Source organism: Akebia trifoliata, chromosome 14, assembly GCF_017979445.1.
Source record: "Akebia trifoliata isolate Shusen 1 chromosome 14, ASM1797944v1, whole genome shotgun sequence".
Classification (NCBI taxonomy): domain Eukaryota; kingdom Viridiplantae; phylum Streptophyta; class Magnoliopsida; order Ranunculales; family Lardizabalaceae; genus Akebia; species Akebia trifoliata.
The window spans coordinates 13,434,570-13,461,498 of NC_141388.1; the positions used below are offsets into that span (position 1 = coordinate 13,434,570).

At 34.6% G+C, this 26,929-nt stretch overlaps 1 protein-coding gene across 1 annotated transcript; it reads right to left on the reverse strand.

Annotated features, from left to right (window-relative positions):
• Positions 1–8,120: 8,120 nt before the first annotated feature.
• On the reverse strand, positions 8,121–22,120 carry UGP3 (UDP-glucose pyrophosphorylase 3). Its single transcript, XM_086422040.1, is given in 18 exon segments — positions 8,121–8,490; positions 8,625–8,685; positions 9,710–9,872; positions 9,966–10,057; positions 10,162–10,236; positions 10,836–10,931; positions 11,142–11,219; positions 12,477–12,571; positions 12,709–12,800; positions 15,379–15,537; positions 17,929–18,095; positions 18,509–18,575; positions 18,698–18,870; positions 19,210–19,371; positions 19,486–19,635; positions 19,892–20,075; positions 21,458–22,042; positions 22,044–22,120. Coding segments are annotated over 18 exon segments (2,592 nt in total). The 3' UTR covers positions 8,121–8,374.
• Positions 22,121–26,929: the final 4,809 nt, after the last annotated feature.

The window sequence follows — 26,929 nt, forward strand, 5'->3', positions numbered from 1 at the left end:
TTCAAATGAGAAGATTTTGCCTTGAAAGCATGTATTGTAGGGTGAATTAGACATGCCCCCTGACCTAGTTCGTTCGGACTTTTTTTATTTTTATTTTTTATTGGTAAGCAGGCACTATGAAGGGCCCCCACACTATATTATTAGTAAAAATATGTCATCGAGGAATGAAGATACATGATCGGTCCTCAAGAAGGAATTCAAGACCAATTTAAATTTTCAAAATGTCCTTATCTTCATCCTCCAACTGAAAACTGATTGATTTTTTCTTTCCCCAGTCAGTCATCTTCATCCTATTTTAAGGTTTGTTTTCAACCTTGCAATTTTAACATATTCAATCTTCAAATATCAAGAACAAGATAAGATTTTTAAAGAAGTAGGAAGTGTTGAAAACATGTATGATTTATCCCATAGATTGAATGGAAATGGAAATGAAAGTAAAAGTGAAAGTGAAAGTAAAAGTGAAAGTGCTTTATTTTTTAAGTTGTGTAAATTATTTAGTCCCACATTCGATAGAAATAATTTGAATGTAACTCTTATACGAAAACTCTCACATAACGTAGTAAGTGTGAGAAAGATATGGGTAAAGCTTACGCACACATAAGGGCTCATGAGTTCTAAAAGAGATTTGAACTCATTGGTCTAAAAAAACCTTAGTACGTATGTAAGTGCGCACAAAGGGGTGCAAATCTCACATGGGTGCTTGTGAAATGCTCACTTTTATTAAAAATTTGTTGAGCCTTTTACTTTAATTAATTTATCTAGGGAGTTGATCTCAACGAATTACAACTTGTGACTATTTTAAGAGACACAAGTGGTATCACAACTCTACAGACATGTATGTCTATTCGAATAGTCACAACTCAAGTTCACTTTTCACAAGTCTTGGTGATTGTCCAAAAAGACACTTCTAATTCTATAAATTCTTATTTGTTCCCTTTTTCTTTTTTTTTGTTGTTGTATATCTTCAAGTTTTTAATTTGCATAGTACCCCTTTTATTTTCAAAAGATTTCTTCATTTGTCCTTAAGAGTACAAATCATAATACAAGTTCAATTGTACGTATACACTAGGAGCGTTGTCTTGTACACGTGTGGAGCATTGTATCCTAGAAGACAGATGTTCAAAGATTGTTAGCACATCACAATGGTGAAATCTATTTTAAAACTGTTGTGTCCATTACAAGCCTCGTTCCTTTCAACATTAAAATAATTTTTTACAATATTTATAATTTATTTTGTTATTTTATTTCACATCATTTTTTATTTATTTTTTCTAATCTAACATCACGGATATAATAATTTTAAGACAAAATTAATTAATATTTATGTGGAATAAATTTTCAAAAATCATGAATCCTACAATAAACCATCATGAGAAACTCGAAAAGTTTGATGAGTTAGATTTCAAGAGATGGCAACAAAAAATGTTGTTCTACTTGACAACACTAAATCTAACTAAATTTCTAACTGAGGATGCCTTGGTTCTACAAGAGAACAAAATATACATGACTACTATTGCCGCTATCGAGGATTGGAATCACTCTGATTTCTTATGCTAAAATTACATCCTCAAAGAATTGGACAACACATTATATAATATATACAGTACAATCTAAATTGTTAAAGAGTTGTAGGAATCCTTACGTAAAAATACAAAACAAAATATGCTGGAACGAAGAAATTCATTGTTGGTCGATTTCTTAATTTTAAAATGGTGGATTCCAAGACAGATTGGACAACACATTATACAATGTATACAGTACAATCTAAACCATAAAAGAGTAGTGAGAATCCTTAAATAAAAATACAGAACAAAAGAAGCTGGAATGAAAAAATTCATCGTTGGCTGATTTCTTAATTTTAAGATGGTAGATTCTAAGACTGTTATGAGTCAAGTCCTAGTTAATAGAACTTTTCAGGTGACATGTATAATTAAAAAATTATTGCCATTTTGGAAAGATTTCAAAAATTATTTAAAGCATAAACGTAAAGAAATGAAGATAGAAGATTTGATTGTAAGGTTGATGATTGAAGAAGGCAAATGTATGAGTGAAAAAAGGCTTGGAAATCAATTTATGGAATCTAAGGACAATTTTGTGGAGGATAAAAGGCCTAAGTCAAACTTTCACAATGAAAAGAGGAAATTCTCCAACTAATTGTTATGTCTGCAACAAATCCGGACATCGAGCAAATAATTGTTACAAATGCAAAGAGCAAGACTTGATGGCGTTGTAATCGTCATCTTGAGCAAGAAAGCTCGTAGAAAATCCTTGAGTTCCTTTGGAGAAGCATCAGGAAATACCCTAAACGTTGAAGAACGAGAAAGGGAGATTAATAGAGGAAGCAACAATGGATGCTCAAAGTCAAGAAAAAACAAGTCCAGATCTCCACTAGGAAAAAAGGGATAGTTGTTGAAAGTTCGACAAAATGGGGAATATGAAAAGGGATTGCAAATCTGCCAAGAAATAGTCAGAAAACAAAATCTGCCAATAAATAGTCAGAAAACAATATTCAAGGAGGTAAAGATTTGGTAAATATCTCTGATGAAAATATCTCAAATGCTTTGATTTTTCTTGTGATTCTAAATATGAATCTTGGGTGATAAATTCTGACACATATTTTCAGTAAAATCTATTTAGGCAATGATGAATCTTGTAACATTGTTAGAAGAGGTGATATTCAAAAAAATCAATCGAATGAGACAGAGGCGGAGCAAGGATTTTCTTGTAATGGGGGCAAATTATCATTAGCTGTATAGTTGAAGAACTTGAATGGAGGGAGGTGAGGGTGTGGGGGCAAAAATTAGAGGGAGATGAGGGGTGTGGGGGCAAATGGGGAGAGAGGTGAGGGAGTGGGGACAAATGGGGCATGTAATTAGTTGAAAATATAGGGGTGTCTCAAAATTTTGTGGGGGCAATTGCCCCCATCAGCTCCTTACTAGCTCCGCCCCTGGAATGAGACAGTGTTGCAGTTGAAAGATGCCAGGCATGTGCCAAACTTAAAAAGAAAATTAATTTTGATTGGCCAACTTGTTGATTCTAGATTCTTGAGAACTTTCACGAATGACTTGTGGAAAGTTACAAAAGGGGCTATGATGATTGTCTGGGGTAAGAAAGAAAGCATTCTCTATACAACTTTAGGTGTTAGGGGTAGATAGTAGCACATAGCATCGTAGACTTGGGCACATGAGTGTAAAGGGGATGAAGGTTTTACTTTCGAAAGGAAAGCTGTCAGGATTGAAATTTATAGAATTGGGTTTCTGTGAAGATTCTATTTATGGCAAACAGAGAAAATGTCAGTTTCTCAAAGCTTAGAAGGATTCCAAACGTGAACGACCAGAATTGGTTCACATTGATGTGTGGGGACCAGCCAGGGTATCTTCTCTCGAAAGCTCTCTTTACTTTATGACTTTTATTGATGATGTATTTAGAAAATTATGGGTTTATTTCTTGAAGTATAAGTTTGATGTGTTTGACGTGTTCAAGAAATGGAAAGCTTTGGTTGAGAATGAAACAAATCTAAAGATGAAATTGGGAGAGTACTGCAATGATGAGTTTGAAGAATACTATGCAGTTAATGAAATTAGAAGACAAAAAATGATTTCCAAAAAGCCCCCAACAAAATAGAGTAGCTTAACGGATGAACAGAATCATTCTGGAATGTGCCAGGAGTATGAGTATTTATGTTGGATTACCCAGACAGTTTTGGACAGATGTTGTTAACACTGCAGTTATCTTGATTAACAAAGGATCATTAGTTGCTTTGGAGGTGGACTGCTAGAGGAAGCATAAACTAGAAGAAAGGTAAACTTGCCACACTTAAAATCTTTGGTTGTATCTCTTATGTCCATATCAATTTAGAAAATATGACTAAACTTGATCTTAAGTCGAAAAGGTGCACTTTTATTGGATATGGAATTAATGATTTTGGTTAACAATTATTTTGGGATGCTGAAAATCAAAATATCATTAAGAACAAAGATGTGATATTCAATGAAAATGTTATGCATAAGCATAAATTGGAATAATAAATGGAGAAGGAAGAAATAGCAAGTTTGTAGAACTTGAGGAGATTTTTAATAAAAATGTTCTGAAACCTCAAAGATGAAAATGTACAAGTTGAACCCCCAGACTCCTCCCTTTGAGAGGAGATCAAGTAGAGTTATTAGACTTCCAATACGTTATGCACCTTCTCTACATTATTTGTTGTTGACTAATATTGGTGAACCAGAATGCTATGAAGAGGCTCTGAAGGGTCAACACCAGGGAAAAGTGTGAGCAAGCTATGGATGATGAGATGGATTTTCTTTCATCAAACCAAACATGGGATCTGGTTCAATTACCCAAAGGAAAGGTTGTCTTCCATAAGAAGTGGGTTTACAGACGAAAAGAAGAAAATGATGGTTCTAAAAGGCTAGGTTGATTATTAAAGGTTTTCAATAGAAGGCAGGTATCGATTATACTGAAATTTTTCTCCTATTGTTAAGATATCAACTATCAGAGTAGTTTTGAGTATCGTGACTATAGAAGATTTACATTTAGAACAGTTAGGTGTAAAAACTATTTTTTTTTCATATTAATTTAGAAAAGGATATTTACATGCATCAGCTACAGGGATACGTTGTATCTGGAAAGGAAAATATGGTATGTAAACTCAAAAAGAGTTTATATGGTTTGAAGCATGCCTATACAATGGTATAAAAAAATTTGATAGCTTCATGTTTGTTAATGGTTTAACAGATGTCATGTTGGCCATTGTTATTATTTTAAGAAGTTTAAAAATTCTTATCTCATACTACTCTTTTATGGTATGATATGCTTGTTGCAGGGTCAAACATGAATGAGATTTTGAATCTCAAGGAACAACTATCAAAGGAATTTGCAATGAAGGATTTGTGTGTTGCTAAGCAAATTCTTGGTTTGTGAATCAGTAGAGATTGGGAAAATAGGAAGTTGAAGTTGTCACAGGTTGAGTATGTTTCAAAGGTACTCAAGGGATTCAATATGGAAGGTGCTAAGCCAATTAGCATTCCCTTGGCAAGCCACTTCAAGCTTTCAAAACATCAGGGTGCGGTGATGCATGAAAAACATGATTATATGGCTAAGATCCACATGCCTCAGTTATTGGCAGTTTAATGTATGCCATGGTCTACACAAGACCAGATATTGCTCAAGCAACAAGATTTATTAGTAGATTCATGAACAACTCAAGAAAGAAACATTGGGAAGCTGTCAAATGGATTTTTAATATTTAAGAGGTGCTACTAATACAACACTATGCTATGGAGGGACCCAAATCAGTTTGTAGAGGTATGTTGATTCAGATTTGGCAAGGGATACTGATGGCAAGAAGAGTGCTACAGGGTATGTATTTACTTTGGGTAGTGCAACAATTAGTTGAGTCTCATAGTTGTAGAAGATAGTTACTATCTCGACAATAGAATCAGAACATGTCTTTGTAATGGAAGTTTACAAGGAAATGGTATGGTTACAAAGTTTCTTGGAAGAATTGGGTAAGGAGAGAAAATTGCAAGTTGTACAGTGATAGCCAAAGTGCAATTCATGTTGCAAAGAATTCAACTTTTCATTCAAGCACCAAGCACATAGATATTAAATATCAGTTCATAAGATCTATCTTAGAAGATGGGTGATTTACTCTAAAAAAGATTCATATAAGTCAGAATCCTGCAGATATGTTTACAGAAGTGGTTACTTTGGAGAAGTTCAAGACCTGTTCAGCTTCTATTGGTCTTCAAGCTTAGAAGACAAGGATGATTCACACTGCGATTGTTGCGGAGGTGTTATTTCTCAAATGCAGTATGTTTATTGGGGATACTCTTAATAAGTCTCCATGTGAAAGACTTGTGGATTGTGGAGTCTGATAGTACTGGTCAATAAGGAGGTATTGTTAATCAAGCCACACGTCCCCACCAGTCGAGCTATTTTCAGTAAATTTCCAAGGGTATTTTTGTAATTTGCAGCTGAGTTTTTTTTCTCTTCATAGTGGAATCGGTGTGATCCGTGGACGTACCTCAATCTTGAGGGAATCATGTGAAAATCTCAATCTTTTGTGTGTTATGCATCTTGATTTACTTTTCTTTGTGTACTATTCTTCGATCAATCTCTACACATCTTAGAAACAACAAATGCAAAGTCCACAACCAAAATGTCCATTCCCTTCGGCTTTACTCTTCTAAGATTCATGTTCCTAAATCTTAATCCAATCATTGTGCATGGAGAAAAAAGTTTATCAGGTTTGCTTAGAGAAAATGTTTTTTTCTCCGAAATTCGAGTTCAAAACACAAAAAGGGACATTAAAAGGTACACATTATGCATGAAAATCCATAAAACAGGACCTGATACAAAACGGACTCCTTGCTTGGCAGCATAGGACAACAATGGTGCTGGGCACACCCTTGTTGTCCCTGGCCGCCCAGTAAAAAATGACTGCTAGATTGGTCTCTTAACATGATTTGAAATAGGAAAACACATTGAAACTATGATTGGACTAAGTGAAGCATATTAAACTAATTTCAAACTTGCTTAGATGGCCTGGCTGCCCAAGTAAAGCCAGACTTGTCAGCGACGTGATCAATTGAAGTAAACTAAATCAAACATGAACAAACCTAGAAATTCCAGATTCCCGCATAAATTGAGGTTGATCACTCCTAGTTCTAGGTCACCCAGATATGAAAAATCTCAAATCCACTTTGTCTAAACCAAAAATATATTTGAGCTTAGAATCCAGGGTAAAACAACTGTGTCATGATCCAAATCCAAAGTTTTCAAAATTAAAGCCACTAAACATCCCTATTCGAATCTTCAAGTTAAAAAAGAAACAGCACAAAACAATAAAATAGAAAATCAAAATATTGTATTTTATGCATTTCCTGATCATCATTTTGAATCAGGACAGCTAACTCTCAATTAAAGCATCATTTCATCACAGGAGGATTAGTGTTCATTGAGTTTTGGGGAATGAGCAGATCTGGTGGTCTTGTGGTATAAAAAAACTTATTCGAATCAAATTATTGAGTATTTACACTGATTACATGACGGAAATATGCACAAAATACAACAAACTAAACATAAAAATGTCAACATAAATTCTAGAGAATACCTTTGAAAGTTTATTGGTGCCTTCAGATTATAGCCATGGTGCTTGAAATTCTCAAGAAAAGTAATTCAAAAGGAGACTAAGAAATCGCTAAAAAGTGTCCAAGAGAAAAATCTAGGCCAAATAAAATGCTCTTCTTTTTGTCAACCTAGAATTCTAGAGATAAAAAAAATTCTATCGACTAGATAGACTCAAACTAAAATGGCATCATTTACAGGACTTCAAAGAGGGATTTTCAAATAAAACTCCCCAACACACCTAGGCCCAATACAAATACTTGTTAAACAAAATTACACTGAAGTGAGCAGCTTAGGATAGGAGTATGCACTGCCCCACAACTGGCTAAATTCTGATAAGTTGCTGCAAAGTAAGTGTGTATGTTGTCCTGATGTTTTCCATTCATCCAGGAAGCATTTTCAAGTCATCTAAGCCTTTTGCATGTCTTCCCAGACAACATAATGGATCAACCAAGTCGACCCAACAGTTGAACCGGGTTCACCCACCCTTGCTTCTTCTCTGGTTTGAGTCTTGGTTTCATATGTGATAGGCAACACCCTTTTGAGCCTGACCATTGTTTTTGGACACTCATGATCATTTGATAGGGACAGATCAAGCATCACCAGGGACGGAAGGAAGGCTCTATGTATCAACAAGTGATCTTGAGTACGTGTTCTTAGCCCTGAAAGCACAAAATTCCAATTGAAACGAATTAACAAGTGGTTTAATTGGTGGAATCTGAATTTAGAGATGACAAGAAGTTTGCTTACCTGGCATCCTTCCAAAGCTTTTAGATGATGACATCAGTGGTAAAACAAGGAGGCATGGGCGCATACTTTAGACAGAATTAAATGGAGGACAAAATTCATTCAGCCAACCACATTTTCGAGATAAGACTTTGACGACAATGATGGAAAAAAAGAAGATAAATTAAGTAAATTTCCTCGTGGGAGATGACAATAACGGAAAAAAGAAAGAAGAATAAAATTAAGTAAATCTCGTAGTAGGAGATTCTTCAAATTGAAACATAAACTTTTATATTACGTGTCAACTGAAGCCATATGACTTCTATACATTCTGATTAAATAAACAGCAAATGAAACCCTCCTAGTCTTACAAGGCTCTAACTCAACATTATTTTACAAAAAAATATACGAACCGTCCAGAGAGGTTTAACTTCCGTTCAACCAATCAAGATGGAGCAGCCAAAGATGTGATGTCAATCTGTGAACCACGATTCACATGATGAGGTTAAGGGTTCAATTATTCTGACTCTACCATTTCAAGTTGAACATGCGTGCCCTGTAACTTGTACTTCCAGAACCAGCTCCCTCTGTCCTTCATTTTCTTTCCTATGGCATCTAATTTAACTGATAAACCTGAATTGTGGATGAAAATCAAAACATGATGAGTCAAACATAGGTTCCCATTTGATGTCTAACATTTGTTTTAGTCGGCAGAAAGAAAGAAAGAAAGAATGCTGCATGTTGCCTAAGGAATTAGATTTAGGAACCTGAATTTCCTGTTGTAATTAGCAGTTTGTAGCCATTTGGAACTTCGAAAACATGATTTCCCTGGATTGACAAAAAACAGAACACATGTTTTAGCATTGTATTGAAAAGATACAGAAACAGATAGATAGTCAATGATCAAAGCATATCTGGTAATAATTTGATTTGTAGTCGACCACAACCATCCTTTTTGCAGATCTTACTGAGAACTCCAAGGTCAAAATTTTGCCTGGTTAGATGATTGTAATCATTGAACTATATACTTTTTCACTGAACCATTTGCTTCTGGTTAGGGCATAAAATGAGCCGGATTTTATCCAAAATCCAAATTTAGCGGGATTTGGGTTCTTGGAGTTGATCAGAATAAAAAAGTGGGTCGAATATGGTTTGATGTTTCATGATCTGAGTCGGATATGAATCCATCCATATATACGCCTAGATCCGAATCATATATTTCTTTGAAAATTATACTTTTAGGTTTTTCAAAATATCCTTTTCCACTACTTTAACACAACATAAGCTCTTACAAAATAAAATAATTATATCACCTGAACCAAGCAATTTGATCAGTCAGATCCAGATCCTGATTAAGTGAAATCAAAATGATTTGGATATGGTTTGACTAATAGGATCTGAGTTGGACTCGGATCTAGATAAAGAAATTTGGATCGAAATATGTATATATTCATCTCCGAGCCGAATCTGACCCATTTTAAGCCCTACTTCTCGTTAATAGACTATCCAAAGAATGCGGCTAGTCAGATGACACCAATCATCCAATCCACTTGAGTTTTGATCATAGGACATCTCCTATGCAGTAATTCATTGACGATAATCCTAAACCCCACGCATGAGAACCATGTTTCTGATATTCCATTCACAGGTGGTTATAACTTTTTCTTACTTTAATTATAGATCTATCCCACAAAAAATATGTATGTTGTTCCAATGTCAATAGTTCAAACCCCACGCATGAGAACCATGTTTCTGATATTCCATTCACAGGTGGTTATAACTTTTTCTTACTTTAATTATAGATCTATCCCACAAAAAATATGTATGTTGTTCCAATGTCAATAGTTCAAACCTGTAGCACTACATCAGTTGCCTCAAATTCGGCATTTCCATGCAGTATGATCTTAACTGTCTCGGATCTCTGAACGTCATGCTTCCAATAAATATTCTCAGCAGAATTCCAGTCGATCCCTCTATTCAAGACCTTGACATTCTGTAGCTTACATCTTCCACACCTACACCCAAGAACAAGTAATCCTCATTTTGAATGTTCAATTTTGAAAACTATATTATTCTTGAAAAAGTTAAAAATAGTGTCAATATATTACCTATGCCCATACTGTAGTATGGGCTCATCATTTTCATCTATCCTAGTTGAGCCCATGATGTTATCAGCTACAATAATCAGGCTTCCATCAAGCTGGATGAAAGAATTTAAAAAAATAAAATAAAAATCAGCCTGCTTTAGAGATTAAATATAAAAGCCATGCATGTATGAATAGGTGTTAATATGGGAATAACTACCTGAACATTCCTCCACAAGAACTCCGCAACCTCTATTTGTAACTCAGACCCCTCCGAAATGGAACCTCCATAGAACTGCAACATTAGATGATGTATTGGATGCTTCATTCTTTGGGTGAAAATATTTATAAGCATATGGGTTTTGTTAATTTTTTTTTCCATCAGTAAAAGCATATTTCATTAGAAAGTGGTTGAGGTGACCAACAGAGATTACAGAATGATAAAGATTCAAGTTAAACTACAAATCCACTTCCATCTAGCCATGAAGTCCTCAAAGAAGACACCTTTGAACTCTTCAAAGGCTTTACACCAGTAGAATAACAGACCTTTAATTGCACAATGATGTTAATTAGCCAACCAAGAAATTGACAATTCAACTCATTTCAGGAAAGAAAAAGACTAGGCATTCATTAATCATTGGAAATGAACTACAAAGAAATATTGTACAACTAACAAAGCATTCAAAAGCTCTTAGTGAGTTGCCAATGGCATCATCTAACACAAAGATATTTTCTACAAAACTTTTTAAATTTCTTACGTTTTAAAGACAGAAGCCTTAATTATTGGTACTCCAGCTACATTTCTCAGTACTTCATTGGAGACTAAGAAAGATATTGCACTAGGCTGATGGTAAAACCTTGAACTATCAAGCAGCCAATCAGTTGCAAGCTTACCTTCTGTCTGGTGACCTCCCAAAGTGGGCCCAAAGCAGGATGCAGAAGAATGAGAAATGGTGGTCCAGAATGGAAGTATTTGTCATTATCTTCAATCTGACAAACAATAATGAAAAAAAAAAGGCTAATTTAGCACAGCTTTGCAAAAAAGAAAAAAGAAAATAATTAGGTTCCTCATACATCAATCAAAAGAGAACAAACAACGGGAATTTATGACAGGCGGATAATCATTATGATATCCACCCCACATCCATAGGAAAGAAGATCAGCACTATAGCACAGCAGGTCTCATTTCAGATAAAATACCTTGGGAATTTTTATATCACAGTGGGAAAGAAGATCAGAGGCATTCCGTATAATGTCCAATAGTGCACCATCTGGGGTCTGCACATCAAGTTAAAATCTTATTAGTAAAGAGGAACATTATATTAGGTCCATTAACATGTCTAGTTTCAGTAAATATATATGCATGAAATTATAGATACCCATTAAGGATGATATCTAGGAATTTCATGTGGCCTCACAAGACCATTGTGTGATCACATAATGAATACCAAACCCAGCAATGAAGGTTCCTACCCTAATTGGACATTGAGGTTGCTGGAAACTCTTGAGGTTTTTTGGGGTATCTTGCTCAAAGGCAGGCCTCTCATCCTCCTTTTCTTTTATTAATAAATTTCTTGAACTATAAAAAAAAATGTACGGTAGCTACTTACATTAAACTCAATAATCACAACAGCTTCGTAAGGAATCTGTGGCTTTCAGGAACTGGAGATGTGACTAACCCACCAAGGAGATAGTACAAAGATAAAGGACGAGATGTGACTATAGTGAGGACTCCGTTCCGAAGCAGCAGACCAGATGAAAAAGGATACTTTCTATTGAACTTCGGAAAACTGCAGATGTGGGAAAAAAGGAACTTGGATCATTGGAAAGAGTGGTAGAAAGATCTTGTAGAGAAGTCCCCGTCTCGGCTGTCTTCTCATACCTGTCTATCCTCCTCATTTTGATTAATTGAAATTATAGACTGCACTCTGTGAATCTCGAAATTAGATCGACCTACCAATCATTTAGAGCTCTTTTGAAACCAAAGTCCCACCTTCTTTCTAGTGCTGCCCCCCTCATAAAGTTCACTACAGTCATCATCTTCTTACCAGATAAGGCAAACAGAGATGGAAATTGAACCTTGGGAGGAAGAGGAAATATTGAGGCAGCTTGGAATTGTCGGCTCAAGTGAGGTGAAAGCAGAGCATTGGCAGAAGGATTCTAGAATACTAATGGCTCTCTAGATAGTCTTTTAACCACAGAAGATTCTATGGTTGCTTCATTGATACGTGTATGTGTGTGTGTGTGTGTATGTGTGTGTGTGTGTGTGTGTGTGTGTGTATGTGTGTGTGTGTGTGTGTGTGAGAGATAGAGAGAGAGATAGATAGCGACCAAGTGTCATTTGTCATTTCATGGGTTATATATAAACACAAGTAACAATATGAACATTATCGATACCAGAAGAGGCAAATATATGATTAGAATGTTAATTAGACTTATGTTTGAGCATTTTAGGATGCCTTTTAACAAAGCAACAGCTAACAAATCATGTAAATGCTACCATATATGACAGTGGCAATCAAATAAATCATAAACCTGGTGCAAAGATGTATCAGTATGTCTTCCTTTCCTTTTAGCAGATGATGTAACTCTCTTTCTTTCATTGTACACAATAAAGGTGTCAAGCGCATCTGTTAAATATAATTAGCCACGAACAATGTTTTTGTTAATGCTGGCCAATGAAGGAAACAAAGTACCCAAACAGAACCACAGAACTAGCAATCTATACAAAGCAAATGTGTCAATAGAGATTTGAACGAGATTATACCTTCTACACCTTTATAACATCGAGATGAATAAGTATTCATAAAGTTATCAGCAATATTTTGCATTGTGCATTCCAGCCTGCCACCAGGAACACTGCCACATGAAAACAACATACGCATCAATTATTGTTGGCAACCATTTACCCCAAAAGACTGATCTAATGTGGAAGGCGCAACTATGAATATAAGAGGGCCATGGGTCGAACTGGGGCACACTACACGAACACATGACACCCAGAAGCGAAGGCGGATAACACAACACTCAACAATTATCACTTCTTATATCTCCTTAGTTAGGATGTAAGTGTATACTCTTCTGCATGAAATAATAAGTAAAAAATGGATCTTATTCTTAACCAAAAAGGAGAAGATTTGTTAGAATATTAGAGCAAATTGCTGGGGTCACTTAACAATTTATGATTTACTAAAAATATAGGAAATTAATTTGGGTAATTAAGGCAAGACCAAGAGCATATTTTCTCCTCTGAATTAATTATAATAAAGCTATGAAAATTTTCAAAAAATTGTGATATACCACATAACAGAACCACACGTTCAATGTCCCTTTAAAACATAAGAAACTACTCAATAAATAAGAATAAACCATATCTTAGATATTCAACAAATTAGATCTATAAATAAAAATACTACTAATTACTGAAACATATCAACTTTCTTCCAGATTTGGCACCACAAATGTTTAAGGAGAAAGCAGATGATCAATTGGAAGTTCTGAACGATTGAAAAATGAAAACTGTTCCTTATCATCACCTTCAATAGTCAGAATACTAACCTTGTAACCTATAGTCTTGGAGGCAATGTATGAAATATGAATTAAGGAACACCTTTTAATAGGTACCCATTTTCTAACAATATGTCACATAAAGGACTAAGATTTCAGGGTACACACAGTGAATGTGCAAAATAAAGCCTATCCTGTGTCTCAAACTGTTGCTATCAAGAGTTCCCCTATGTCCCCAATCCACAATGGGCCCCTTTATCACTCCTATTTGTACAACTAGGTGGTACCCATGTCATGCATTGGCATGGCTTCCATCATTATACATATGAGAGGGGATAAGAATGAACAGGCATATATTAACTGTCTATAGACCATAACAAATGGAAGAATAAAGAAAGTAAGTGATAGAATTTTTACTATGAAGATGTGGCTTCCATCTCTGCAGGTGGCTATTTCTTCACAAAAAGGAGTGCATTTCGGCGGGTTTTTTTTTTAAATATAAGGCAGTGTTTGTTTGCGTTATTTTTCAGCACTTATTGCTGAAAAAAATTAAATTCAGCACTTTTTGTCAAAATAACGCGTTTGTTTACTCTATATTTTCAGCGCTTATTGCTGAAAATAAGTGAAAAAAATTCAGCACTATTTTGATGCTGAAAAAAAATGCTGAAGCGGTAAGCACTTCGTTTTTTTCGACACGGACAAGTATGACCTTCGATTTTTTGAGCATGGACAAGTATGCCCTTATTCTTAAAAGGATATTACCTCTTATATCCCATGGATAAGTATATAAACACCCCACAAATTAATAAACCCACACCATGACTAAATTATTTTGTCTTATATAGGTTAAAAAATTTGGAATGAGTTGATTTTTAGTGAGGATGATCTCCTCATTAGTATATAAGCACCCCACAAATTAATAAACCCACACCATGACTAAATTATTTTGTCTTATATGAGTTAAAAGTTTTCGAATAAGTTGATTTTTGATGAGGATGATCTTTACAAGGAGGAGATCATCCTCATCAAAAATCAGCACATCCTGAAACTTCTAACCCTATCAAAACAAGTTCAAGAATCGTAAATCGTCCCTTTTTATAAATAAAAAAATTATTTTTGACGAGTTAGAAGTTCCAAAATGGACTGATTTTTGGTGAGGATGAATTCTAGAGACCATCCTCTCTAAAAATTTGCTCATTCCAAAAACTTTAACTCATATAACAAAAAAAATTGGCTATGGTGTGGGTTGCCCTTATTAAGTCATAGGGTGCTTTTATAATTACACATCCTTCATTTCCATAAAAAATTATTCATCCAAAATTAAGTTCTTTTAATGTTGATTTCAAATTTTGGTGACTTGTATGACATAGTATTTTTAATTTGAAATTTGTGGGCTTTTATAAATAGAAGTTATTATTTATAAATTGAATATTTGAGTATTATTTATTATTTAAAAATGAATTGTATTTTAATTTTATAAGAAATAATATATTTTATTGTGTTTGATAAAAAATAGGTATTTGAAACATGCAAACAATGTATAATATGATTGTAAGGGTAACAAAGACAATTTACCAGCTTCAGCAATGTGTAACAAACATGATTCAGTATCTAAACAAACAACTTTTTCAGCACTTAAATTCAGCGCTTATAAATTTCAGTGCTTAATGCTATTCAGCACTTATTTTTTTCAGTTTAACAAACAGCACTTAAGTTTCTTTGTTGAACAATTAGCATTTCATGTATGACATAGTACATCTATTTAACTTGTAGAAAATCCAGTTTCCTCTAATGTGTTTTGAAACTTATATTATTCAGCATCACATCACATAAGTTTTTTTATTTATTTATCAGAATGACAGAACTACCAAAGGAAATTTATGCACAAATAAAAAAATAACATCAGAAATTTATAAGAGAAAAGATGTACCTATGTTGGATTCCAAGATGATCGACATATACAATAGGCTTTTTTAGATTAAGCACCATTCCTGGTAAACAGGTGGCATTTTTACTTGATGCAACTTTCTCCGCAGAAGCTAAATCAATATACAATATGTTTGTATTGGCTGGGAATTCTGCCTGCAAGCTTAGACACAATGAACACGGTTCACATTGAAGTAAATCTCTTGCTTATATAGACATGATAACAGGACTGGAAGAGCATGAAGGACAAACTGATTTCAAAACCACGAAGACAAAACGAAGAGATCATAGCCATGTAACAGGTGAAAAATAAGTATTGCACATTTTAAATTCACTCCTAAGACATAAATAATGTATCAACCCAATATACTTAATGACTTGGGCAATCCCAACTCTTCGGGATAAAGCTTCAACGATGATGATGGATGAATCCAATATACTTAGATGACAATCATTGAGATAAGAACACGTATGCCATCAACTGCAAACAGAACATACTTGATCATATCATCATCACCGTTGTAAATGCAGCTTACTCAGGCAACTATTGATGCCTTGGGATGCAAACTACAATCAAAATGTAACTGTGATGGACTACAGTAATATTACATTTATAATATATAAAAAAAGAACTCAAAAGACTGGAGAGAGAAGATACACAAGAGCTTTTGTGAGGTTCAATGCTGGATTTTGATGTGACGACTACATTGTCATGCTCCTTGGAGCCAATTCATTAGTGCAACTTTTATATAAGTTGGGTTCTCCTTCCCAGCGAGATTAAGGTCTTTAAATAGAAATTTACAAGCAAAATATCTTTCTTAAAACCAAGGGATCAATTGATTCCTTACCTGGAAATATCGCCATCCAAATATCAAAAGATAAGCTTAAATCCAGATTTAAATTTTATTCCTCAACTATCGACAACACAAATGATAATGTCCAGTCTCCCAACTTCCCCAATTCTCAATATGTTCGACTTCTCATGATGACTGGTTCAAAGTGCCTATATTGGGCACCCTCAATCATCATCATCATCATCATCCATGCTTTATCCCATAATCCCATACTTGATCATAACAAGACATTAATGGGGAAAACCTCCACAATACTTTTCAATTCTGTACAACTTAAATATGAGGTCTTAACTTCAGAGAATCTGAGTAAAAAAATAAGAAAATTGAAATTGCTTTTACAGAGCCAAGTCTCCAAAGTCTGGAAGAACAAGCTATAAGCACAATGACACCCATTTGTTCCCTGTACAATAATAGGGGTAACTTTATCGTGTTGCTTTGTTATTTTTTTTTTTTTTTGATAAGTGTAATATATTAAATGAAAGAAAATAAAGTACAAAGAGGCCGAGGAAGCCTCTAAGAGAGCAACAAACCAAAAAGAAAATAAAGCATCCGTGTTGCTTTGTTATTGCATGTTGTCAAGAATGATGGGGATCTACTTATCAACAAAAAAAAATTGATGGGTTCCATTTAATCCTCAATATTTGAAGTCTTATTATGAGGCAAGAAAATATGAAATTCGTCATTTATAAGGTCAATAACTAGCATTTCACCAAAAGTCTTCCAACAACAACAAAGCCTTATCCCAATGATTGCTGGCTAAATGAATCATGTTCCTCCATTCCACTTTGTCCAAAGCCATGTCTTAATTGAAAGTAAGTTCATATCTACTTTGACCATCTCCATCCATTCATCTAGGTCTGCCTCTCACTCCTTTTAAGACTTTCAATTTAAGTATTTCTTATAACCGGAGCTGCAATTGATCTTCATTGAACATGCCCAAACCACCTTAGTCGACTTTCTCTTAGTCTATACTCCTACGTTGTCTCAAATGTGCTTGTTTCTAATTTTATCTTTCCTAGTCTTTCCAATCATCCATCTCAACATCTTCATCTCTACTATGGTAAATTGTCTAACATGACGCTTCGTGACAACCCAACATCCAGCTCCACAAAAGCATGGCTGGTGTTACTGTCATCTTACAAAATTTTCCCTTTCAAATTTTTTTTTTTTTATTTTTTTTATTTTTTGAAAAGTATAATATATTGAATTTTCCCTTTTATTTGATTGGTAAGTATCTGTCGCATAGAACTCCAGAAGCGCGCCCAAGATTTTTTGCTTAAGCTGTATAAAGTAATACAATACAAGCAAAATAGATATATTTCCGTAAGGGTGTAAAATTGTTACATCATCAAAAGTAACTTTTAGGGTATCAGCCATTCAAGCTTGACCTTGATGACTACTAAAAGGCATTGTGCATGGGACAAACGGAAACTACTGTAAAGCTGAAATAACGTTATGGATGATGTGAAAACTGAAAACAGTGAGCATATACAACACTTTTAAAAATAAATCATATGCTGCCATATTATTTTTTTGGTGACATTATGAGATAAATTAAAAAATTCCCAAAAAGTTTAGATGACACTATGGAAGATGTAACAACAATGACCATGTATAACATTTGTCAAACTAAACCATGAAGGATGCTGCCATACAATTTTAAATGGATCTCAAACCTTATGGCAAAAAGTATAGCATACCTGAGAGGAGAAATAGGTCCATCTGTGATACCAAACTTATCAAATTCTGTGTATTCAATACATGATAAACCATATGCCCACTTTCCATCTAGATTCTTTTTCTCAATGAGAACATTACTTCCTTCTGTAGCCCCAAGTTTCCGCTTACAGGATGCAAACCCTAATTTCTGCAACGTAATAAATTAGAAAGGGGTAGCAACAAAACCATAGAGAAGTTAAGAAGTAACGAGAATTGTTGCGAAGAGGAGTAGTGAGCAATGAGAATTGATATAAATGTGTTCTGGGAACTACTATAACATGCTTTAAGGAGCATCTATTTATGGACCTGAAAGATACCAAATCCCATTAACCATGCCCAATAGCATGTGCCATAGTATTATTTTTGTTTCTATTCCCCCCCCCCTCTTTTTCTCATTCACATAATATGTGAAGTTATAGGTAGTATGACAAAAACTAGAAATGTATTGGCATGACCATGTGACAATACAATGCTCATGAAAATGCTGAACACAACTATAGCTTAATTGATAGTAAGGGCCAAAGAGAGCACAATGGAAATAAGTTTGGTAAATGTATGCACCTTTCCATGCCTGAGACCTATTCCTGCCAATGCCAACAGGGTCAAATCTGTAGCAGCCACAACATTACTGCAAAACACCACAATGACCAATATTATACTCCAGAATTTATGGTCAATGCTAAGCAGCAATACAGATCTTAAATATACATATAAAATCATCAGATGAGAAATAGATTATTAAAAGTTAACCTGACTTGTCGTACAGTTGCACCTTTTCTTCTATGGCTATAGAACCATTGAAAAATGCCTTTGTCATATGCGAGTTTCCATATAACACCGTGGCCACCAGGTTTGCATACTGGAGTGAATGGTTTCCCAACTAGCCATTGACCATCTTCTGCAGCAACAGTTGGAACAAGAGGCTGGCAGTACACAAACCAGTCGACTGAGCGCACAATTTTATTTATATAATCAGGAAAAAATTATATGTGTATATATATATATATATATATATATATATAGGTTGGTTTGAGGTGACTCATGAGAAAACACGTGATCTCAACCGTGTAAACACGAAATCCAACTGTCTGATTTATACGTATCCAGATAACACAAATCTCGAAGATACTTATTTTGATGATGAATCTCAACAGTTGGATTTCATGTTTACATGGTTGGGATCATGTGTTTTTTCCATGAGTCATTCTTCATGAATCAACGGATCCCAAGGTGAAGAGATTCCCCATAGCTTTCCAGACAACCTGCTCAAAAAGTTGAAAACTCGATCGACCTCTCCCAAACCATCCGAGTTTTTCACATAGTGATGTGATGCGCTCATGGTTATTCTTAGCTGAACTTGTCATGATTGCTACAGGGGTGATACATTGCTTTCCATAGATCTTGAAGTATAGAAATTCTCTTGCCTGGAAATAGTATTCAGCATCCATAGTAACCATCCAAATGTATGTTAATTCATCTTTCTAAAGAATAAAAGGCGGAAGTGAGTGTCGCAGGGTTTACAAGCAGAGGTCTTATACCTGAAGATCTCTTATAAGACCTTCCAATAAAGTCCGCCCACAATAAGGAAGCATCGCAGCAGGAAGACATTCACCTGTGTCAGGGTCAACCAAACTAAGCCTGTCCGCAGAGCCTCCCAAAGGATAAATTTCACCAAGTTCTGGAAGACCCTGGGAATTACAAAATCTTGATTATTATTATTATTATTATTATTATTATTATTATTTTATCGGTAAGTTGGACTTGAACCCACGACCTCAAAGTTGCTTTGCAATGTGTCAAACCAATTGAGCTATGGGTCTAAGCCCTCAAAATCTAGCTTATTGTTTGAAAATAATCAGATATATCTAGATTGACAAAGTTAGCAATAAGCTTCTAACTCCTTAATTGCACATACTGTTAAGAAACAATGTTCATCATGCTAACCTCAATTCCCCACAATGCTGCTTGAGATGCATATTCGATATTCTGAGAGAGATCTAATCCAGAGGGAACATAGATTTCTAAAATTTGGCATTTTGTTGAATCATCCAGGTGAGCAGACCAACTCATGCTCTTCTGAACTTCAGATTTTGAGGGGTACATGAGCTCTAATACTGTGATCTGATATCTGCAATGCATATGTACAAAAAGTTAACAAAATATTTTGACATTATATAACTGCAACCTAACAATGCAAACTATTTAAGGAAGTTGCAATGAACCCAATAGAAACACGTAGACGTAATTGCGATAATGGAAAGAAAAAAAAAATTCAAGCCTACAAATTTCCATATAAACAAAACCACGTAGCACCCTTCCGTATGTTTGGATGCAGGATTAGGCCTGACTGATCAGACCAAAGCCTAGTACATATTGTTTTTATTTTTATTTTATAAGACCTAACCCAGAATCTTACAACGTGTGGCTAGGAGTTTAAATAGTGGCATTAGGCTCGACGAATTCTTTCGTTGGTTCAACATCAGATTCCATAAGCAATGGTTTGCATTCAACTGAGTTACGTGTTATTATTATTATTATATTTTTTTTGATAGTTTTCTATATTTCCCAAAAACCAGAGCAGAAAACAAAACAAACGGTGATCAAGAAGACCAACCAAACAACAAAAAGATAAAAAAAATACAGAAGAAAGGAAAAACACCCACACCCCAAACAAACTTACCCTCCTCACAATAACAGACCAACTCCCATCTTACAAGCAAGTACTCAAAAAACAACCCTTTAATTCAACAAAGAAGTTACACCAAAATAACATAATGGAGCACAAAAACCTACATCCATACCCTTTCCTATACACTTAAGCCAGATATTGTACATGAAATTGTACTCAATAGAAACCTTATCCGCTTGCTTAGTGGATTATTCAAAAAAATTGAATACAATGATGAATTGTTAGAGCATCTCCAACGGTGTCTCAAATTGGGATGAAAATTCCAAATTTTGAAACAGCCTTCCATAAACGTGCTCCAACACACGTCTCAAATGGACTCTCAAATCTAGAATATGCTAAAACTGATGCTCTATTTGACATTGATTTTAGCATGTATAACAATTTGCTAAAGTGTTTTTTAGCTTATAAAAGGTGCCTTTTGAATTATTATTTTTTTTTACCAAATTACCATCCAAACAAATAAAAAAAATACCTTTTGGATTTTTTTTTATCAAATTTCCATTCAAACCATACCAATGGCATTGTTTTAGATGAAGCATTGGAGAGGCACATGCCAAATACAGCATTTTTGCACTTTATTGTCTCAAAAAATGAATTTGAGAGAGGCAAATATAGCATTACCATTGGAGATGCTCTTAGACTACTATTTGTTGGATATTAATTTAAAGTACCACCAGGTTTAGAAATTTCACCCAAAATCCTGAAATTGAGGTATTTCATTTGGTTTTGGCTAATAATAAAATTCAAAATTTGACCAAATTTAGCCGAGTCTTGCAATGAAATTTTGAAATTTACAATGAAGATGAAGAAGAAGAGTGTACCCGATAATTCCTCCAATGCAATCGTAGAACTGTTCAATCTCTCCCAGCATCCTAAGAAGATTTTTCAATGCTACAAGAACTCCATCTCTCTTCCTTCTCTCCATCTCACCACCACGACCACTCAGCTCCCAATTCTCCACCATTTCCGCTAAAGCATACAAAGCAGTTCTCAATGAGATTCTCTTCGATCCAAATTCCCTATCGACCAAATCCAATTCAGAACTAAGAACATGTTCTTGTCCAGCTGAAACCAAACACTTTATCAAGAAAACCTCGGAGAGATCGAGATTCAAAGAAGATAAAACCCTAGAAAATCCGTTTTTTATACTAAAGAATAACTTCACTCTGGAATCACTGTCAAGAACACGAAGCTTCTCATTCAAATTCTTCGAATTCGAAAGCTTCGATCTTAGAACTCGCAACCGTGCAATTTCTTTCTGGAAATCGAAATCTGGAATTGGCGCGTAATCGACCTCAGCTGTTGACACGTGCGGTTTGTGTGAGACTCCATTAGAGGGAGAAGAGAGGGAGAGAGAGAAAGAAGAGAGAGGTTTGCTGATATGAAGTGTTCTGTAAGTGGAGGAGAGTAAAGGGAGAGAGAGAAGGTGCGAGTGATGAGAGGAGGTTGTGGTGGTGGTGTAGGATAGTAGTAGTGTGCGCCATGCGCAAATTAGAGAGAGGAGACAACAGAGATGAGAAACATGGTGGAGGAGTAAGGGAGGGAGATTGACTATTTGAAGAAAAAAAAACAAGAGGGAGTGGAGGATAAGACGAGATGCCGGAAGTATATACTGAGAGGCGCATGTTAGTGTCTCTGTTGTCGCTTTCTTACTTGCTCACCTCATCTCTTTACTCCCATTTCTGATTGGTTGTGTTGCTTTCCCAATCACATTCTGTTTGATATCTTTTATTATTTGCTAAAATACGCCAATGTTTTGGATTTTTCTAGTCTCAATCGACGGTTAAGGAGTTTCATCAAACAAAACTGTTGAGATAAGAGGACAAACTCAGATTTCCTAGAGATATGTATTTATCTTCTAAACATTTATTTTAAGTTTAGCATCTCAACTGTCAGCAACTCTGTTCGATTGACTAACTTTTCCGTGTGTGTGGTATCTATGGAAGGTGCGTGTTACGCACCAAGACGGATCGTTTTAGGCTTAGCATGCAATAAACGAGACATGGTTTTGTTATAAAAGTCCCATCACATATTTGTCTTCTCTTGAGATTATGACCACCGTTGAAGTAATATGTACGTGTGATAATAACGGCAACTATTAGGTGGTTGATTTTGGCGGAGTTCCATATATTATCCTATGTCCTAATTTTTAGATGACTCATTCTATATTTTGAAATCCAACAGTGTCCCGTTCCTTTAGCAACTTATGTTGCCGACATGGCACATTTTTATTAGTGTTTAAACACATCGGCTGCGTGCTATGTATAAAATGGCTTGATTAAAAGACCTAGGTGTTTTAAACTCCAATAAAAATGTGCCACATGGACATCGTATCTAAACTATAGGAATGGGACACCATTATGGATCTTGAATCTTTTGAAAAAGGATTTAGTACTTACAAATCATAAGTTATCAGTTTGTTACGACAACCTTTTTTTTATGACGGGAAGTCCCAACTAATAGAGATGAGACAATTGACCTATTTTTTTTTTTTTTAAGAGTATCATATCTCATCTAAATCCCTTGGGGATATGTAATATCCCACAAATCACAAATACCAAGTAAGCTGGAATAGATCTTGTGGGGTGATTAACAAGGGAATTTGTTTAACATTTCGCACCACTAACTAAGGATGTCAATGGGTATTTGATGTACCCAAAACTGATTAATTGATTTTGGGTCTACCAATATGGATCTAATCATTTTTAGGTCCAATTCTAAGTAGTTATCTTAAGTACCTGATAAGAATCAGATCTTAGTTAGGTACCCAACTAGTAAATTTATAATATAATTAGAAAATTAGTGGTCTAGTTAAATATTTATAAAGAGATATCTTGAAGTAAATGTAGTGATGCTAGGGCTATCAATGGATATAAGTTGAATCGAATATAAGGGTATCCAAATCCAATTTTGAAAATTTGTTTTGATATCCAATTTCGAAATTCGACGGATATCAACAACCAACGACCAAATTCAAATTCGACTAATTTCTTAGATATTTGGATAATATTCAATTCATTAAAAAAAAAAATCATCATCTTCAATTACCTTTACTAGAAAACCTTGAATTTTAATTTACTTTTTTCTTAAATGGATTTTGGGGATAAAATTCAAACATTTTTTAAGGAGAAAAATCACGGTCTAAACTTGCTTGATGTTGAAGATAGGGGATTTGGGGGAGACAAATCAAGAGTTTTGGATTGAGGTTGAAAGGTGACGGATTATGATAAGAAAATCAAGGATTTACTATGTCTCGAGAAAAGATTTAGGTATAAAAAAATCAAGGGTTTTTTGGATTTAGGATGAAGATGGATATGGGGGATAAAATCAAGAGTTTTTGGCTTTGAAGTTGAGATGATAGAGAGTGAGAGAGAGAGAGAGAGAAGACATACTCAGAGTCGTCAGAGAAGATGGCTGGCCGGAGTAGGTCGGCTCACTCATGGCTCCTATTCCTTTGTCACAAGTTTATTGACAACAGAGAATGGAGAAAAAAAAAGAATATATAAAACAAATATAATTTTTTTAAATGATTTTTTATATAAAAATTATAAATACAATTGTTATTTATATTACAATTTGGATAGAATTTTCTCGGATTGGATATATCAACAACTAAATCTGTATCCAAAATCTGTTCAAATGTTAAAATAATATTCAAATCCGATATCCAAAATTTCGAATACAAATTCAAATCGGATAAAAATATTTGACTATCCATTGACAGGTCTAAGTGAAGTGACAACTTTACTAAGTGGTAAAATGTGTGGAGTGTTGTGCCCGCATTCTAGGTTCAAACTCCCTTGAACCCAACTTCATTTGCTAACCACTAACCCTATACCTCTAAAAAAAAGTAATTATAGTTGAACTAAAATTGCAATATTAAGAAAATATGAAGTCTTTAATTTTTACCTTCTCTCTTTGAACTTCCATTCTTATTTTTGCACAATTTCAATAATAAATAAATGGTTCATGCTATAATTTTCTACGATTTTATTTTCAAAAGATTGATTTGTTAGAAGAATTTATTGTTGATCTTAATTTTATTTGAGGAATTACAAGTTAAATTGTTACATTTATAAATAATTGTAAATTTTATTGGATATGCATGTGTATTTTTTTCTCATTCAAGAAAACATTATATATCTTAATGGGTATCTTATGAGTACAAAATGGGTATCGGGCATTTGTAAGGTTGGTTCTGGTTCCAAGGATCTCATACATGGAGCTGAAATCAATAAGAACTGGAATCGAGACGTAATATAAGTTCCCAGAACAGACCCATCAACACCCCGACCACTAACAATGGGATATTTTTGATGTCTTGATTGGGTTTGTATCATAGTTGCATTCTAAGTTGCTAACCTAAAATACTACCCTTTTATTTAAAAAATAATCGTGGCTATCATCATTATATTTTAATCCTAGTAATTGTACTTTACCCTTCGACTCACTTCATCTTTCTATGCTCATTCATCACATCTACCAATAGAAACTTACTCATAAACATCTTCTTTTAGGTTCGCATTCATATATGTATAGATTTCAATCAATACAAGAAAATGATGTTACCTTTTTCTAAGTGATAAAGAAGATAAAAAATAACGGCAATACAACAAATGACATGTTTTGGCTAATCAAGAAAAAGATGAAGAAGAGGAACGTGACAAAGGAGTAAAATCTTCTTTATTTTCTAGTGCAATCATACAAATGGAGTGTAATGAAGAACTTTTAATGATGGGTTGTGTAAGAACCAAAATAAATTGATACTTGGAATTGACGTATGAACATCAAGATACGAGTTATATCGATCTAACCTAAATACAATCTGACCCAATTTGATCTAATTCAAAAGAAGAAGAAGTCGTTTGAGTAACTAGAAAGGTTCGGTCCCTTCATGGGAGCTGAACCCTAGTGTTCCAAACCCAAGTGGTTCGGTTCCTTCTTTGGAGCCGACCTACTAAAATAGATAGTTGATGAGGTTTGGCCCCTACAAGGGAGCCAACCCTCACTTAATAAAAACCTTAAAGGGTATGACCACCGCTTGGAAGCTGACCCCCTTGCAATTTCTTAAAGACGTTTAACCCTGTCATGGGAACAGACCTCCTTGCAATCCCTTAACTTCATGGGAGTCAACCCCTTGCAATCTTTTAAATAGGTTCAACCCCCTCCCGAGAGTCAACCTCCCTTGTTTCTGTAGTGCCCTAAATTTTAACACAAATCCCCATGATTTCATATGAAAATCCAAAATACTAAACACACAAACCCAAAGATGATAAATAAAGTAAATAGACAATACGGTGATAACATATAATATCGGAACAGAAAAATCTAATGAATCTAAAATTTGAGTATAACAATAATCATAAAATAATTTAAAAGTAAATTAAAACTCAAAGAAAAATCTGCCAAAAATAAAAGTTGGCAAAATCTCGCACTAACATCAAAGCCTACTCTCAACAACTCAATTTAAAAATGAAAGTAAAAAAAATCTTAACACCTAAACTATAGATCGAACTAATAGGTATAGCCCTAATGGTTGCCTAAGAGTTGACTCTGGTCATCAATGTAATTACTAGAAAGTTAAAACTCCTCTACAGGTTCTAATTGTTCCTCGACAAGGGTAGCATCGACAACTGAAATTGATTGGGTGAGTAACAAGGGAGTTATCCAGCAAGAAACCACTATCTCAAAACTAATAATTACCTAATATGGGGGAAATCATGTTAATATATTTGGAAACATATGCAAGTTTTCAAATAATAAAAATAGTAAAGCGATTATAATTATGCTAGAAAATAACTGAAGCAAATATACACAGTTTTTAAGGTAATCTCAACATGTACAAATAATCATAATAAACATGTTTAAGTACAAGTAGTGGTAGTGTGTCCGTTAAAAGTTTTGAGAACCATGATTGGATACGTCCCACTCAGAATATGAATATGTTCCAAAGTTCATCGATGTGAAACCCCATCGTTAATTCCTAATTTTGTAATGGGTCGCTACATTTACCACATTGGGTGATCATTTATCTAGCTTAGGTTGGCCGTTGATTATGACCATAAAGTTTAGGTACTTTCATAAAGTATCAATATGTTTGACTATTTTAGACGATTAATGATTATTGACTAGTTATTTTCATCTATGCCTATCAGGAAAACATATGGTTCTTTATGACATCTCTATACTTCTATAACTTATCATTACATCACATAGTTCATCATAAAGATAGTGAAGAATATCTTGGATCTCAGTTGTGACGCTACTCCCTTATGCATCTCATACTACATAGG